At 42.8% G+C, this 18,026-nt stretch overlaps 1 protein-coding gene across 5 annotated transcripts in view; it reads left to right on the top strand.

The window, feature by feature from the left end:
- The window catches only part of Hecw2 (HECT, C2 and WW domain containing E3 ubiquitin protein ligase 2), a 374,063-nt gene that overhangs the window by 246,745 nt on the left and 109,292 nt on the right, over positions 1-18,026 (top strand). For all 5 annotated transcript variants that reach the window (XM_021160080.2, XM_029476576.1, XM_029476580.1 and 2 more), the window contains 6 exons: positions 1,977-2,052; positions 6,080-6,249; positions 8,273-8,412; positions 12,270-12,370; positions 12,755-14,125; positions 15,477-15,572. In XM_021160080.2, coding sequence (XP_021015739.1) covers positions 1,977-2,052; positions 6,080-6,249; positions 8,273-8,412; positions 12,270-12,370; positions 12,755-14,125; positions 15,477-15,572 — 1,954 coding nt within the window. The remainder of the gene's footprint in view (positions 1-1,976; positions 2,053-6,079; positions 6,250-8,272; positions 8,413-12,269; positions 12,371-12,754; positions 14,126-15,476; positions 15,573-18,026) is intronic.

Genomic DNA, 18,026 nt, shown 5'->3' with positions numbered 1-18,026 from the left:
AGGGAAGGGAAGGGAAGGGAAGGGAAGGGAAGGGAAGGGAAAAGAGGATGGGCTAGATAAAGAGAATTGAATGGTACTGATGCAAACTGATCAGGGGGCAGTTAATTGCTACGTAATCTTGTCTGGTATAGAAGACATAGAGAGACTATAGAAGTGTGCATTACATCTTGACTTGTATCAGTGATGATCACCTATGATGCTATATGAGGTTTACCTGTGGGTACATCAAACACAAAGAAGTATCAAACCAGAGACACCCAGCATTGGACTGTGGTGCAAATGAGAAAATTATGGATAAAACAAGATTTTACCCAGAAATTGGTGCCATGGGGGAAGAGAGACCTGCAAATAGAAATGGATCGATTCAGACATAAGATAGGAAAGTGAGGATTTATGTCCAAGATGCAGAGTGGGTGGATGAAAAATAACTAAAAGGGCCAAGGGGATACAGTAACTCTTGATAAACTAACTTAAACATAATTTTTGCCGAAGGCAGCCCAGGTGACCAGATGACAGCTTGAGCCTGGTGAGAGATGAGGAATTTGATGTCATGTCAAGAGTGATGGCACACTGAGGAGAGAGGTGTCCACTAGCTAAAAGATGTAGAATTTTTATAATCTACCAAGTAGGAGACAGAAGCCTCAGGTCAGGGCTGATTAAGCTGAGGGCTCACATGAGCTTGGTTTGGGAAGGAAACTTGGTAGGGTTTAATATGAATTTCATAATTAAATTCTGTGTGTGATTTCATTTTCTACATATTCAGAATCGACTCTGCTTCAATTCTGTCTCTTCTTGTCATATGAACTTCTTTTGTCAGAGTGCCATGAAGAACTTTATTCTGATAAATCATAAATTGTGCACTAATTGTACAGAAACTGAGAGAAAGATCTAGATTTGCTTTGTGGTCTTTAAATTACTGGCTTCATATAAGGTTCAATTTATTCAAAAGTTTTTAAGAAAAGATGATTTGTACGGTAGCATTACACGGTCATGTTACGGCTAGCTCCAATAACCAAATGCCTACACTACAATACAGCAGAAGCCTGAACACAGGTAGAATGCCTATGTGAATATTCAGAGATTTGAAGTAAGGGAGGAAGACTTGGCACATATTAATGAATCTGACAAAAGTCAAGTACTTACTCCTGGCTTTCTTATTAAATATGAAGGAATTTAATGCTTAGTTTCAGTAGTAATATAAATATATTCATTTTGCATCAAGTATATCCAACCAGGCATGATGGCACTTTCTAATAATCTCAACACTTGAGAGTAAAAAGGAAGAAGATCTTGGGTTCAAGGCTAATTGAAAATTTGGGTTTTGTAGAGAGCAGGTGGAAGATACAGTGACCCTGCCCAAACCAACATAAGAAAAATTACGGCTGAAGACGGGCCAAAATGGCCCAGAATTGGGGGATGATGACAGTTGAGAAATTTGGTTGAAGTCTCACCTCAAAGGTCAGGAGTCTCTCCAAATGAAGCAGGCCAGCTTGAACTACAGAACAAGACCTTGTCTCAAATGTAACAGAAACACTGCCACCATCAACATAAGTGACATACACGCACACGCGCGTGCACACACACACAAACACACACACACACCAGAGAGGGAGAGAGAGAAGAACAGAAAGAATTGGCCTCAGACTTATGATTCTTCCCCCGTCTCATCTCCCTGAGTGCTTGATTATAGGAATGTGTGCCATGCAAATCTATACTCAAATTAAAAACAGAGCACAGTAAAGTAGATTGATTATATTAAAGATTTCAAAGTTCATATTTTTAATGGGATAAAGATTAAATATGAAGCTTTGATACTATATTTTGGAACCTATATTTTCATATCTGTTCTAAAATTTGAAAAATTGAAGACATGCATTATAATGCATTAAAAAAAAAAACTCATTGTAAGTCCAAACAGATGAGGGTCCCTGGACCATTAGATAACTATGAAATTTCACACACATTTTTCTCCTCAGATGGGGGCCGAAGGCATGGAAGGAGGTGCTTCAGGAAGCCTGCACTCTAGGAAACTCGTCAGCTTCACATTGTCAGGTAAGTGTCTGGCTGTGGCCTCCAGTCTGAGGGTGTGCAGCTTCAGTGCAGGACACCATCACTCTTTCTACAGTATCATATGGTCTGTACACTAGCATTTTGAGTTCTTTTGGTCATACTTCTGGAAAGTCAGATATATCTTACTGTGATGAAATTAGATGATTGTTATGTTTAGAAAGTACTCTTTCTACCAGGTCTTCTCTTGAAGGAAGGACTGTGAGCGTGAGTATACGGAAGGTGTATGGAGACTGCTTTGCTGACTTGAAACCAGTTGTGCTTACTTCAACTGGAGAAAGGAAAAGGTTTGAAGGCTTAGAGAAAAATAAAAGAAAGCCATACTTTTTTCTGTGATGATTGCGCATAAAATATTAGAGCACAGATAGCTGTTTTCATGAAATTAAAAAGATAAACCTAACAAGTAAAACGATAATGGTTTTCTGTTTGACAAAACATGCCACCGGCTTGTGCGCAAACCATCCAGGTACAGCGCAGTTTCAGGCTGAGTTTTGTTTTGTGGTTTGTGAAGTTGACTGAGTTGAAACTAGCATAGAAGTAAGTGAGGCTTACTACCAAAGGGGGAATATCTTGATAAAACACAGCTTACACAAACTGATATTTTTGAGACAAAAAGTATACATATCAATATTTGGGTGCACTGGGCTGCAACACAAAAAGGTGAAATTTATTTTGTACATAGGCACTATCAAAAAGTTTTGAAAACCACTGAACTATCAAGAATGAGTTGGGAAAAAAAAAAAAAAGAATGAGTTGGAAGTTATACAACCACGAATGTTCTAAGAAAGCCAGTGCTTGAATCTGAGTGGATAACTGGGTGATAGTTATACAAAGCCTGAAGTTTACCTGACTCTGTAAAGAAACTTCTCGTAGGTGTAGCACATCTGAAATTCAAGTGAGACTCTTCTCTTCACTGCTTAAATACTGCAAATGAGGCTCTACATCTAAACAGGGAGACTGTGAGAGCATCCACCTCCACCCACCAGCTGAGCCGCAATAGTCACTGTCCAGACTGGGCACATCCACCCATCACTGGGTGTGGTCTTTTTTTTTAGTGATATTTCACTTCCTGTGGGGCTGTTCATTCAAAGGCCTCTTTTCTTTCCTTCCTTCACCTTCCTGATGAATTTTAGAAGTTGTCACCTGGTGGGTGGCTTGTGGTTCAGATTAGGCCAATAAATATATTTTGTTTGGGATCTTTGGTATTTTCAAAGTATCTGGGTAAGATACTTTAAAGTACCTTCATTTATGGTAGCATTTGCCTAGCACTGACATTGCTTCCTGAAGACATGTTGACAGACAGCTTGTGCTTTAGACCTGGGATGTTTTAGGGAAGGTATAGGCACTGAAACCTCTGGTGATAAAAGGGAACAATTAGCCCCTTGAGTGTTGACTATACTCTTTCGATTTCTTAGGTTAGAGCTATTGAATGATGTGTTGGGTTGCTGTGTATCATTTTTAACTTGGCAGTCACACATTGATTTTGAATTCAGAAGGAGTGCTGTTAACTCACTGCAGGATAATTACTTTGTAGAAAGTAAAATCACAGGACATCTTCCTCAAAATAAGCAATAAGCTCTAAGACATCAGTGAGTCTGTCTTTAGATACTTTGGTAGTATCCTGCCTCTGTTCAGATAGAAGCTAGCTGCCTGTGATATGTTTTTCTTCACTAGATAGACATTTGCTGAGTGGGCAGAAATGGGTAAAAATCATAGGAGATGAGCAGAATTCTATAGCATCAATTCTAAATCGATTAAAGTGATTGTAGACTGACAGTCGGTGACAATATTTGTCTGAAAGCATTGACCTACTAGAATAGCTGCCTGCAAATGCACTATACCTGACTATCTAAGAATAAGGAAGGGGACCGTGAATTGAACTGCACAGCTTCAGCAAAAATTGTGTCTTGATTAACACCTTAAATCTTATAATAAGGCTGAACCTGGGGTATTTAGCATGCATGCCTTTGTTACTTGGAGTTCTTCTTTGCTTTGTTATGTGTTGTGGATTACTTATGAACAACGAAACAAAGGAAAATAGAAGCAAGAACAGAGATGAGATGAGTTCAGGGGTGCATCGCCCGATTACAAATACTCAGTTTATCACCTGCATTGAAGATTCGTTCATCTGTGCAGTGTCTCACTGGGGGAGAGTCGGCATCAAGGTGTCTAACTTTGATACCTTCTTCACCGTGTCTTTAATCTGGTGACAGAATCCTTTTTTGTTCAAAGGAATATTTGTCCCAGAGTGAATTAGTTTTGTCAGACTTTGTAGCAGCTGTTTCCATCCAGGATGTTCTGCATCTGCTTCAAGGAAATCCCTTGCTTGAAAGTTAACTTAGTATCTAGAGGCCATCAATCTGCCTTGAGTCTGAGGCAAGAGTACTCAAGAAGAGCAAGGAGATAAATGTGTAAGCTGCATTTTCTTCTCAAGGCTGCTTTACACCAACAGAGAAAACACGCAGATAATGAACGATCACATACAAACCTGCGTTTAATAATGAATTTAATAATGCATTTAATAGTGAAGCATCCAAAATGGAACTACTGGGATACTGAGCCGACAGCAGCTTCACAGCGCACCTGTCTCATTCCTCCCTTGGCCTTCCCTCTCCTGATGCTTTCTAGGGTAGCCACCAATCGAGATCTCATGCAGTGTGGCTAAAATGAGGCCTCACTAGTAAATATCTCCATATTTGCTAATGTGCTGTCCTATTCCACTGCTGACTGTGTCATCAGTCAGCCCTGGTCTGCTTTCATTTCATGTATCTAGGCCATGAGTTCTTGTGGACCAGTCCATTCCTTCCCAAGAGTGAGGTCTGAGGAATACATAAACCCCAAGGCCTAGGTTGACTTCCTATATTTCAGGGCTGTACATAGTGTCTCTTTCTCTGCTGATCTAGCCAATATAGGTCTCCCTGTGCAGACTGGATCTCTAAGCTCGAGTGTTCAAGACCTCCAGATTGATCTGAAACACATAAAAAATGTCATCTCTTCCACAGCTTTCAAGATGGTTAGTCCCAGAGCTACTACATTAACCACACCAATAGTCTCGGAAAGGTGTTGTGGGACCACCTAAGTCAGCTTTAGTTCTAGACATTTGTGCACCTGTCAGCCTGACAGTTGAAATACCTCCTCATTGAGCAGACTCCAGCTAAGACGTTTAGCAGCTTGTGTCATATAAAACACTTTGTGAGTATGTGGTAACTTATAAGATATTCATCGAATATTTAAATTACTTTATAGGTTATAGAAAAATAACTGAAGAATTATTCAAAATAATTGCATTTACATATTGAATTGATTATAGAATATGTATGACATTTAAGATGTAATACAAATGAGTGTGTGCTTTAAATTTTTACCTTAAGTTAAACTGGTTTAAACTTATGCATATATATACATATACATATACATATACATATACATACACATACACATACACATACACATACACATACACATACACATACACATACACATATACATACACATATATAGTACACATATGTACACATATAGTATAGATATGTATAATTTTACATATATGGGTGTTTTTTATAAGCTGATTATTAAGAATTTCTATGCGGAGGTTGTTGTACATTCTGGCTGACCAACCACACTGTACCAGGAAAAATATGGCAAGAACTCACAAGCACATGGTGAAAAGCATTCCAGCTGTAGGGGCACAAGGTGATGAAGGGCTGGTGTTATTCTTACCACCTTGGAGAGCGCTCTGCTGGAATTATAGCCACGGCCCACTTGCCATTCTCTACAGGCACACAGTGTGGCTACATCTCTATATGCCTGCAGTGTGACTAATTCAGCTACTGTGCCACTGGCTCCTCTCTGTCTAGAGCTTTGGATTAGAACTTTAGTTAAGAACTTGGCTGTTTGTGCTAACCAGGATGTCTGGATCCTTCCTCCTTTCTTCTCTGCTTCCCCCTTCCTGCTGCCTTCCTTCTCTCCTGCTTCCTTCTCCCCTCTCCCCAACCCCTCTCGTTCTTTAAAGATCTCAGGGCAGTTGGGCTCAAGAAAGGGATGTTCTTCAATCCTGACCCTTATCTTAAGATGTCCATTCAGCCAGGGAAGAAGAGCAGTTTCCCTACCTGTGCCCACCATGGGCAGGAGAGAAGATCCACTATCATCAGTAACACCACCAATCCAATCTGGCACAGAGAGGTACGATGACAGTGGCTGGGGGAGAGGGAGGGGAGGGTGTGAGGTGTGATGGGGGGTCTTCTGCTTGACAGTACTTGACAGGTGAGTTCATCTTTTCCCTCTGAACTCTGTGCAGACTTGAGCTGTTAATGGGTGTGGGCATGGTGTCTCCAGATGTCTAGCTCTGTTGCAAGGAGGGTACACTGCATATGAACTAGTTCCTTCTTGTTAAAGCCAGGTGTATAGTGAGACTACTGAATTGTTCTCTTCTAGGGTACAACTTTATGGTATGCTACAAGTTTAATAATTGAAATAAATATATATCTTAATATTTTTAAAAATAAAATTTAATGCAAAAAGTTCATGAGGAACAAAATATATGAAGGTTTTCATAAAAACAGGAGAACCAAAATATTACCTTGCAGAATCACAGTAGAGTCTGAATCAAAGGAGAAAAGGCTGGTGTGTATTTTTTTAACCTTTTTCTCTAGTATGTATTCAGTCCAAATTAAAGGAGTTTCTTTCTCTATAAGCTTTGGCAAATGTTTTTGTGAACTTTCAGATTCTTGCTAGATGAGCCATTCAGGAAGTCGGCGTCCTGAGTGAAGGCAGATTGGCAGATTGGCAGATTGTGTTGATGGTATTTGAGAGTTCCTCACAGCAACATTAGGCTGCCTGTCTTCCTAATGCATCGTGCCAGTGGAATCAAGCAAAGGGTTTTCTCAGTAGAGCTACACAGAGTCACACACGAGCAGAGATGTGGCATTGCCTTCTCACTGGCCAGCAGAGGCTTCCTCAGGGTATCTCAGGATCCAGCCTTTGCATCCCAGTTCTAGACTGTTTCTAGTAAACTTTTACCTCTGAGGGAGATGCATAGTTAGTTAAATCAGGTCTGAATGTTTTAGCCACAGAAGTATGTGCTAACAAAGCTATAGCGGTATTATAGTTGGAGAGAGATAAATTCACAAAATATGAAAGTGATTAGAGCAAATTGGGTCTAGAAGTCTGGGACTCACGTGTGGAAAGGCATGCCCCTGAACAGTCCCTGTGCTTATTTGAGTGGCAGATGTTGCTTGTGTTTTCACACCTGTTCTAAAACACCAAGATGTCATAATGGCAAATGACTCTTAAAGTCATAGCACCTTAATGTGACATGAAGCCTGGGAAATATAAAATACTTTGAAGTGTGAGTTCTAGAAAGCTCATAGTAGATACAATAACCAAGCAAGCAATAACGCCCTCTTCCTCTTTCATATCTGCCCTTTTTGTATTGCCCATAAACAAAGCCAGGGTTACCACATTGCTAGTCAAGCTCTGTACACCAACCTCATCCTCTGCCTGCTGAGCACTGAGCATTCACCTCATGGGGCAGCCGAGAGTATGGTCTAACCATCTCTACCTCTGGAGATCGACAAACTGAGCTTCAGCTATTAATTTGACTACCTACTCAAAGGCAGGGCACTTATATGTAGTTTTCTTATTCTTAGCAAGCACTATTTTCCATTTAGCAGACTGCCAAATTCTTCTGCCCTTTGGAGGACCTTAATTATTATACTAAATAAACATAGTGGCGCCTAAATGTCAAACAGGCTAATACTGTTCACATTGCTGTCATTGCGTGGACACTGTCAAGGAAAAGCAACATGACTCACACTTCCTGCCTCCACAGTTTATTTACTGAGGTCAAATGTTTAAATAGAAACAGGATCAGTATTACTGATTTTCTCTTTTACTTCAGTAAATTATATTATGCATAATTTAATCTTTGAAACTATCCTGCCTGTAACTACTAACCCAAGGAAGTGCATCATTGGATGAAAGGATTTCTGTTGCCACTCAGATTTTAAACTTTTTTTGTTTTAAGAATCTTTGTGACTTTTATTTGTTTTATCTGAGTACAGGATTGACAGCAACTGGTCATGTGAACTCTGTGTGCCATCAGTTTAAGAGATATCATTTTCTGTATATAAAATGATAAGATGTTGTGTTTGTCTTCTAAGCCAACATGTTGTATGTTTGTTTGTTTGTTTGTTTTTTATTTCAGAAATACTCCTTTTTTGCACTTTTGACTGATGTCTTAGAAATTGAAATCAAAGACAAATTTGCCAAGAGCCGGCCCATCATCAAACGCTTCCTGGGAAAACTAACCATTCCAGTGCAGAGGCTGCTGGAGCGGCAGGCTGGGTAACTAACTGCCTCTCACTTGAGGGATCCTGAGATTCGTTTTTGAGGAGACAGAAGTGAAGCTTGGTAGTCCCTGGGTGTGTCTTGTCAATAAGAAGTGGAATGTGTCTCTTTAATAAGTGCCCTTATGCTCAATAAAGTGCACTGGACCCAAAATACCTTGTTCCAATGATACACCTCCTTGTGGTATCAATCCTCTTCCCAAGTCTCACCTAGATAGCAGTCAGTGACAATTCTCATGCTACTCGGCTGGTTTGCGGGCATGTTGAAATCTTGCTCATGAGAATGTTCCACCCTCATCTTATCCTGATAAATTCCATCCACAGGGCCTACCTTTATTCCTGAAACACACACACACACAAAACAAACTTATTTGGGGACTTAGATTCAGTTTTTCACTCTTGTAAGCTGTCTATGTAAGTTGTGAGTAGTTAAGAAATACAACACGCCCCACCCATTGTTATGTAATACATATTTTTATGTCGTGGATACTAGCAAACTCAATATTGCAAGTACTCCGGGGTGGCATTAGGTCATTTTGTGTGTCTTTTTTCACTTCAAGAGCACCTTTCGAATGTGTGGTAGTATGAGCCCCCTCCTCATAGCGGCAGTGGGGGCAACCCTCAGATGCTGGGTTGTTACCCTGCCCATCGTTAGACTATTACAGAGACTTGTCCACATAGTGTCAGCAACTCCCAGAGGTGGAGGGTGTGGTGCTAGTCATTTCAGAGATGAGGGTCTCAGGCTGCAGGTGGGAGAGCCGAGAGCTGAGCTCAGTCCCTCTGCTCTAGACCCGCTGCTCTCTGAAACATCTGGAGGACAAGTTGTAGTTGTTTCCTGCCGGGAAGCTGGCCCTGCATACTTACTGCACTTTTTACACCTTGAGCTCTGCCTGTAAGTGTGACCAGTGGAGACCTGACCCACCACATTCACTTCAGGCTTCTGGGGCTTCTCTTTCCTCATCTGAAAACGATGACTCAGACTATGAGGCCCCTCTGGCCCCATCAAACTCACGGATTCTGATGGATTCTGTTCCTCTTGATTCTCAGAAGATGTGAACAGGGTGGGTGGACAGCCCACACAAAATAAAGCGATAATACAAAATTCCAGAAGCTTGGTTTATCTGTTAAAAAGCTGAGACATGACAGTTATTTTTAACGATAATAATTATAGCTTCTAGAAAGATATATTTTGAGAACTTTTGAAATTATTCTTAGTGTGTATCAACAGTGAATGATTATGGTAGGAATCAACTGCAATAAATCTAGTATATTTCTCTCTTGATTTATATGAATTATAATCATCTAATTCAGGTAGTGTATCTGTATCCATTTATGTACTGATAGCAAGATTGATCAAGGAATGGCTCAAGCTTGTCAGTGATCCAAACTACCATGAACTCTCTGGTGTTTGTGTTAGTCTTCTAAAGAGCTAAACACCCACGGGAGAGACAGATCCAGCTCTGTGTGTAGTGTAAGGAAGTCCAAAATGCATTCATAAAGTGTCAGAAGTGAGATGTCTTTCCATGAACAGGCTAAAAGCATTGCCATCATACCAGATACTGGAATATGTTAATATTTCTGACCTGATTATTGTTTTCTATTGAGTAATCAATACATCTTGAAAGGGCTATACTTTGGTTAGTTACACATTTGGTGAACTGCAGCTATCTGAAATAGGTGATAGTGTCCAGGGCATGGCTGTATGGGATAATGTACACTTCCTAATCTTTTTTAAAAGCATTTGTTTAACCGTAAAATTTTCCATGGCATGGCCAGCTTCCTTTCCAAAAGACTTGTCACGGTCCTATGGTTATCATTTTCTCCGATTAGTGGGAGAACGCCTCGGGCATCTAGAGAAAGTCTTTTGTTGTTCTTTTTTTTATAATAGTAGTAAAGTATAGCATATTCTTTGTAATGATATATCATAGCAGGAAGCAGCTTGAGTCTGGATGGGCTGGACAAACTCAGGAGGAGAACCGGGACCCGCACTCCGTACAGAACACACTCTTCTCGGAGGATCTGAGAGGCATAGGCGGCTTTTCTGGACCGTGATATGGGAGAGTTGAACTGAGGATGTTTTTCTCAGTTAAAATTCTTCCACGTAATGGTTCTTGTTTGGCAGTTAGTTATTATGTATCCATTAAGTGCCTACTAAATGTCAAGCACTGTGTTGGGCATTGGAGATGAGACAGTAACTAAAACAGATGTGTACAGTCCTTTCCTTATAACTCTTATAAAGCACCCATTCTCTACCTTAAACATTGCTTTTGCAAATCTTCCCTCATTAGCATCACTAGTGGGTTTTGGCAGAAAAATGGAGAAGCAATCATTTTATTTTGACAAGAAGATGATGGATTTATTAGATGACTGGGTGTCAGAAAGTAGAGGCTGGGCCTTGGGATTTGCTTCTGGGCATACTCACCAGTGTGCAAGCACTTCTGCATGTCAGGGGCTCCCTGAATGGTGTGAATACAGCGGGGAGTAGGAAAGGTGCATCCCTGCCATTGCACCAATTACAGCTGCTGTGGAGTTCTATCGAATATTCCGATATAATATGCGTGTAATACCTGTTTGAACTCCCTGTTCAGCAAGAGTTTTGATGGCAACATGACATTCAGGTATCCCACAAGTAAAAAATGGCAGTAAGAGGAACACCACCCAAAGCAGCCTGGAATCACGGAGACTGTGTGTCAGATGAGCTTGTAGTACACAGAGGATGCCTGACAGGGGCTTCCTCAGTGGGGTAACATGTATCTCATCCCAGGTTTGCCATCCAGTAGCTTCTTAGCTATGCCTTCATGTCTTCCTCTAGTAAACAGGGTTTGAGCTTCCTCCCTGGTGGCCAGGGAAGTAAAGAGAACATCTCCCTAGAGCCCCGGCAGTGTGTACATGTTCTTCAGTGAACCCTTCAGGTGGGAAAGCAAACTGTTTGACAGCATCAGTCTAGGACAATAATATCAACATCATAAAAAGATATGTCTCAAGAACTTACTTATGAATTCAGATGAATTACAAGTTAATAAAATTATATATATACATATATATATACATATATATATACATATATATATATATATATTTGTTTACAAAACAAAGCTATGTAGGTTGATGCTGCAAAGCTGACTAAAGGCTCTATCTATAATTACAGTGGTGCAGAGGCATCTCTTCCCAGAAGAGCCAGTAGAGGGCAGCGTGAGAGCAGAAATAGTGTGATTTGATTAGCCTTTTGGTTGTCTGTAATTGTCAATCATCTGACTCAGGATAGGAGTTCCTTGTATTTGAATATGGAAAATAGACATGGACTTGAAACAGCTGGATAACCCTATCCTTACGCCAGCCAACAGCCTAAGACCACCACGAAGGCAGGCCAAAAAATGAACAGGCCAGTTGTGATCGAGCCTAGCACCAGACATGGGATTCGGTACTCTCCCTCATTGCAGAACATCTGAGGTTAGTACCTGAGAGTCAGTAGGCCAGGTTCTCCAGGAATGAGAGCACTATCTCTAGTCCCCTATTTTGCAGATGAGGAAGGTAAGGTCAGCTCCCGCGCGCGCACACACACACACACACACACACACACACACACACACACGCACGCGCACGCGTGCACACACACACATACTCACAATAGGGGCTGCTGTCTTGAATCAACCTGGTTTTATATTCTCATATTGTTCTCTCTCCTTTAATGTTTCCTATAAGGTGACTTTCTTTTTGTCCCTGGGCCACGTTGTGCTCCAGCCTGTATTTACTTCTAATTCTGAAATGTTCAAGGGACAGCCTGTGGGACTGGGGTGGCCTGTGGGAAGAAGGCAACGGTACACTCGGGATGAAGGGCTGTTTCTTCCCCTGCAGGGACCAAATGCTCAGCTACAACCTTGGCAGACGGCTCCCAGCTGACCACGTGAGTGGGTACCTCCAGTTTAAAGTGGAAGTTGCATCTTCTGCTCACGAAGGTGAGGTGTCTCTTGCTGCATAAGCACACACTATCCATTGATAGTTGGCATTTAAATGGAATCGTTTTGTGTCCAGTGCTGAAAATGGAATGGCTTTCCAATGATTGCCAGCTTCCAAAGCACGTAGGAAAGTCCGATTAGCCAAAAAAAACGGCTCCAAGAATTACGTTTGCGTTACGGAGGTAGTCTGCAGAGATCAAACCTATACCTCCTGTGCCAGATGTTACAAGCGATCCTCATTTAGCGAGGAGTAGTGAATTCTAGCAGCCAGTGACACGTCAGAGTCATCTTTGGGATGACTGAACTCAGCAAACTTGTTAGTTTCAGGACAGTAGATCTTTCTGTCTTCTATTGAATGCTCACCAGTGCTGCTTCCTCACTCAGGTGCTTCTCCAGAGGCTGTCGGCACCATCCTCGGAGTCCACACTGTGAATGGAGACCTGGGCAGCCCTTCCGATGAGGAGGATATGCCAGGCAGCCATCATGACAGTACTATCTGTGCTAATGGGCCAGTGTCCGAGGACAGTGTTGCTGATGGCACCCCTAAGCATTCTTTCAGGACTAGCTCTACTCTGGAGATCGACACGGAGGACTTGATCTCTACTTCTTCTAGAAATTCACCCCCCAGGGGCCGCCAGGATTCACTCAACGATTACTTAGATGCTATTGAACACAATGGCCCCTCCAGGCCAGGGGCAGCCTCCTCCTCTGAGCGGTCAATGGGAGCCTCTCCTAAACTGAGGAGTAGTTTTCCCACTGACACAAGACTCAATGCAATGCTTCATATAGACTCAGATGAAGAAGACCATGAGTTTCAGCAAGACTTGGGCTACCCATCTTCTTTGGAGGAGGAGGGAGGCTTGATCATGTGCAGCAGGGCGTCGAGAATTGATGATGGGAGCCTGACATCTCAGACCAAACCAGAGGATGACAACCCTGTTGAGAATGAGGATGCCTCTGTACATGAAACTGCGTCCTTAGAAGAGAGGCCAGAGAATCTTCCAGAGGTTGCAGATGGCTCCTTGCCATCAAGTACAGCTCCTGATGAAAATGAAGCCAGCCTGGAGCCTCAACCCAGTGCAGACCAGGGTAGCACTGAATTGTGTAGCTCTCAAGAAGTAGATCAGCCCACAAGTGGTGCAGATGCAGGAGCTTCTGACACATCTGGAGGGAGCCGCAGAGCTGCCAGTGAGACCGAGTCCCTGGACCAGGGATCTGAACCTTCCCAGGTGTCCTCTGAGACAGAACCCAGTGACCCTGCAAGGACAGAGAGTGTGAGTGAGGCCAGTACCAGACCTGAGGGGGAGAGTGACCCGGAAGGCGCAGACAGCTCATGCAATGAGAGCGTGACTACTCAGCTGTCCTCCGTGGAGACACGGTGCTCATCTCTAGAGAGTGCGCGATTTCCAGAAACCCCGGCCTTTTCTTCTCAGGAGGAAGAAGATGGGGCCTGTGCAGCTGAGCCCACCAGCAGTGGCCCCGCAGAGGGGTCGCAGGAGTCTGTCTGCACTCCTAGTTCTTTACCTGCTGTGCAGGTGCCCAGCAGGGAAGAGGAAGGGTCAGGGGCTGAAGCTGCTGCTTTATCTGAGCAGGGGGAGCTAGGGGAGGTCTGGCAGAGGAGGGGGAGTCTTGAGGGAGCAGCCGCTGCTGCTCCTGCTGCTGCCACTGATAGCCAGCCCCAGGAAGATGGGGATGCTGGGGATGCCCAAGGTGCCTGCGAAGGGGCCACTGCCCAGGAGGAGGGCGCCACTGGAGGTAGGATATAGAAGACAGCATGACTCTTGGCTTAAACGTAACTGCTCAGAAAGAAATCATATAATTTACATATGTGTATATGCATAATTTACATGTATGTGGATATATAATTTACATATGTGTAGATATATAATGTACTATATGTAAATATATCGTTGTCATGTACTTGTATATAATTTGCATGTGTGTAGATGTATAGTTTGTGTATATGTAAATTGTGATGCAGTTTGCATGTATAGGTGAATAAGGAAATGAATTCCTCCTCTGGGGTTTACCAATCAGCAAAAGAATTAAGGAGGGGAAAATAAGGAAGCAAGTAACCTACACAAATGTGTAGATACCTAAAGCCGGTCTTATGCATCAGGTCTCCCAGTCTGGAGAGACCATCATTTGCCATTCACATAGCTAGGAAGAAGAGGGCATGATTTCCATGCACACAGACCTCAGTTCAAATTCAGTCCTTTTAAAGCAGGCATCATCTATTGCTGACATAAGAGGCCTGGCAAGCAGTAGTCTTCCATCTTAAAGAAGATACAAAACCAGTCAGTACATGGGTGTGATGTGTCGGGGGGGGGGATGGGGAGTACTGTAAGCGGCTCACTCTTAAAGCTCCAGAACAGGAAGTCGGTGTGAATGGGGAGGAGGGAAGAAGCACTGTTTAAGTCTGAAGTTGCAAGTTCAGACACAAAATTTGTATCGAATCTTAGTGACTATGGCTCCTAGGAATGGTTTATTTAAGATGTCCTAGAGAGAGGCTGGAAAGGGGGCAAGGACAGTCTCTTGTGCCTAAATAGCACAGACTCAAAGAGAAATCATTTCTTTTCATTTGGAGTAGTGATTAACCCCAGGACCTTGTATTTGCATGGCAGGCAAACTGTATGAGTGAAGCACAACCCAGCCCTAGGAATTATTTTCTTATTGTATGTTTTATCTTCTACCAAAATTATCCCCTCTTATTTTGCTTTTCACTATCTTATGGCCACTTTGTGACCCTAAAGCGTTAGTTATGAGCAGGTTAGAGGCAGAGAGGAGCAAGGGGAGCTACATGCTGGGAACATTTCTCTAGGAGCCTCTTCTGGGCCTACATCCTTGCGGGAAATAACTGGAAGAGAATGGAGAGAGCAGCCTTGGAACTGATGTTTGAATTGTTTGCTTGCTTCCTTTGTATTGAGACAAAGTCTTTCTGTCTAGCCCAGGCAAGCCTGGAACTCTCTAGCCTCCTACCTCATTCTGCCAGTACACCTATCCTAGGTGTGTGTTTTTGTTGAGTGTGTGTGTGGTGGTGGGGGGGCATTCATTTTGAGGCAAAAGGAAAAGCAATACCTGCGTAACTTTCTACCTTTTACCCTAGGTTCTCAAACCAATGGCCACCAGCCCTTGAGGTCGCTACCTTCCGTGCGCCAGGACGTCAGCCGGTACCAAAGGGTGGATGAGGCTCTCCCACCAAGTGAGCAGCTGTTAGCTAAAGGTTTACCTTACTGGCAGTGTGCAAAGGTGACAGGCAGATCCTTTCCCTGGTTCCTGGAGAAGAAGGTGTCTGAGAGATGCCACTTGACCAGTGACTGTAATCTGAGATGCTCTGTCCAGGCACTCCCCTCTGGTACTGTTCTAAAGGAAAGGGCAGCTAGGATGAGCCAGCATTGTTCAGCCCATGGAGTGAATGCCATAATCCCTAGGTTTCAAGCATCAGTTGCATAAGAGAACTTTTTAAAATGCTTCACAGCAGAGTGATTTTCTTCAGCACCTAGGCGAGATGGACAGGTTTTCTTAGAAAAGCCCCACCCTGCAATGCACTGGCTTTCATCCCTTTCATCATTTTAAATTATTAAATACAGGGTCTTATTTTTTTTCCTTAGGGATATACAGAACATGCTATTAATTTCAGAATTTACCCTACAGACTTTTGGGGATTATAACCATTATTTGAGGAATTAAAGGGTGTGTCAATGTCTTACTTTTAGAAGACGTTGAATGCTTTGATAGATGGTTGAGGATTAGGGGTATGAGGGAAATGGTTCACAGCCCAAATTAGTGATACTCTTCACTCCTCATTAGCACAAAATATGAAGTCTGCTTAAGTTTCTCTGGTCTCTGACAGTGACATGCTGAGAGCAAGCTCACTGAGCATACAGCACGGTAGCTGTGGTGCTGGAGAGGCAGCTGGAGGGAAGGCCTCCTGGATCCTTGTTTGTCCTATTCCCCACCAGCTTCTCTGCTCTCTGCCCACCTGTCTTATCACATGTGAGGGTGAGAAAAAGGTGGGAGCTTCAAATAATGGGATCTGAAGAGAAGTGCAGGCATTCTTGTGCTGAAACCCCACGTGGCGATTCTTGGAGGGGGCAGACAGGAGCAGAGTGCCATCATTCTAGTCAGTCAGGGTAACTGCCTTGATCCTTCTGCAATCTGTTGTTCATGGTTCCCTCCCTTTTTTATACATCTGAATAAAAAGAATCAAATACTGTATTCTTTGGGCAAACATTGATATAATTGGAGCAGAATGGATTAGGAACATCAGAAGAGAGTTCTGGAAGAGTTTTGTATGTGAATGTAGCTCAATCGTAGAGTTTCTGGGTATTGGAGAAGGGAGCATAGCATTGCATGAGTGTGTTGATAGTAAGCACCCTCCTAGTCACATCCAGTTACTCCAGTTTTATTGGACATAATTTTGATCTAGAGATGACAGTTTTAAAAGATAAATGGTGTTTTCTTCTGAAATCAGGATTCCTACTTATATCTCATTGTCCTTCTTTAAACATGGTGATAAACCCAGAAAGCAAAAGTGACTTTGTTATATCCCTCTTTTAGTGAGGGACCTGTGCATGGGAGAAGAATTTCCTGTTCAGTCATTCACAGTACTGTCCACACTCACTGGGATGGGCTTTCACAGCACTGATCATTAACTGGGAGGCCAGAGAAGGCCAGGGTCCAGTTTGAAGGAAGTGGGAAAGAAGACTAGAGAGAAGAGCAGGTTGGTCATAGGCGTTCCTTCCCTGTGTCCATTTCCCATACAGATCAAAAAAGTAAGACCTTTCCTGCCTCTGAACCCTAACTAGGTACCAGTGTTGTGACAGTGGCTGTGGGATCGTGTTACCATCATTGTGAGCACATCTTACAGAGCAACTTTTAAGTGGGCTGTATATATATTTAATGCATGTGGAATTCAAGAGACTGGATTTCAGTCCATGGTCTTGGGGAGAATCTTAGCCTCCTATGAACTCTGAGAACTCCTGTTTGTTCCATGGGTTTGTTTGTCACATTAGCTGTTAAGTTCCAATTCACTTCTGTCAGTGTGAATTTCTTAACTTTCTGTGTGTCTAGGAATGATGGGGGAAGGTTGGTAGAATTGGAGATAACTGAGTCCTGGGATCTGAAGACCTGGGTGTATCTTAGGACTCAGCTTTTCTATGAAGGTTCTCAGACCAAGTCTGGCATCTGACAGACCCCCACCCCCACCCCACCGTGCCCAGGTGCCTTGGGAAACAGAGGCAGCAGGCAGTTTTCCAACCTCATTATTGCCACGTATTTGTCTATGTAGGGAAATCTTATGTGGAACACCAGTGTGCAGTGTCAGATGTTTAGAGCTAAAGAGAGGGTAGAGAGCAGTTCTGGAGAGCCACCCTAAGTATATAAGGCTTAAGTAATTCCAGCTGGGTTTGGAACTTGTAGCCTATTTAAATAAGGTGCCTGGATGACACTACGATGTTACTAGATCCTTTCTGAACCTGATATAATAAAACTGGCATTGTTTTATTTTTTTTATTAGGTATTTTCCTCAATTACATTTCCAATGCTATCCAAAAAGTCCCCAATACACTCCCCCCCAGTCCCCCACCCACCCACCCCCACCCCTTGGCCCTGGCATTCCCCTGTACTGGGGCATATAAAGTTGGCAAGTCCAATG

The sequence above is a fragment of the Mus caroli genome, chromosome 1 (assembly GCF_900094665.2).
Source record: "Mus caroli chromosome 1, CAROLI_EIJ_v1.1, whole genome shotgun sequence".
NCBI classification, from domain to species: domain Eukaryota; kingdom Metazoa; phylum Chordata; class Mammalia; order Rodentia; family Muridae; genus Mus; species Mus caroli.
Note: the sequence above shows the minus strand (reverse complement) of the source record. Positions and strands in the feature narration are given on the sequence as shown.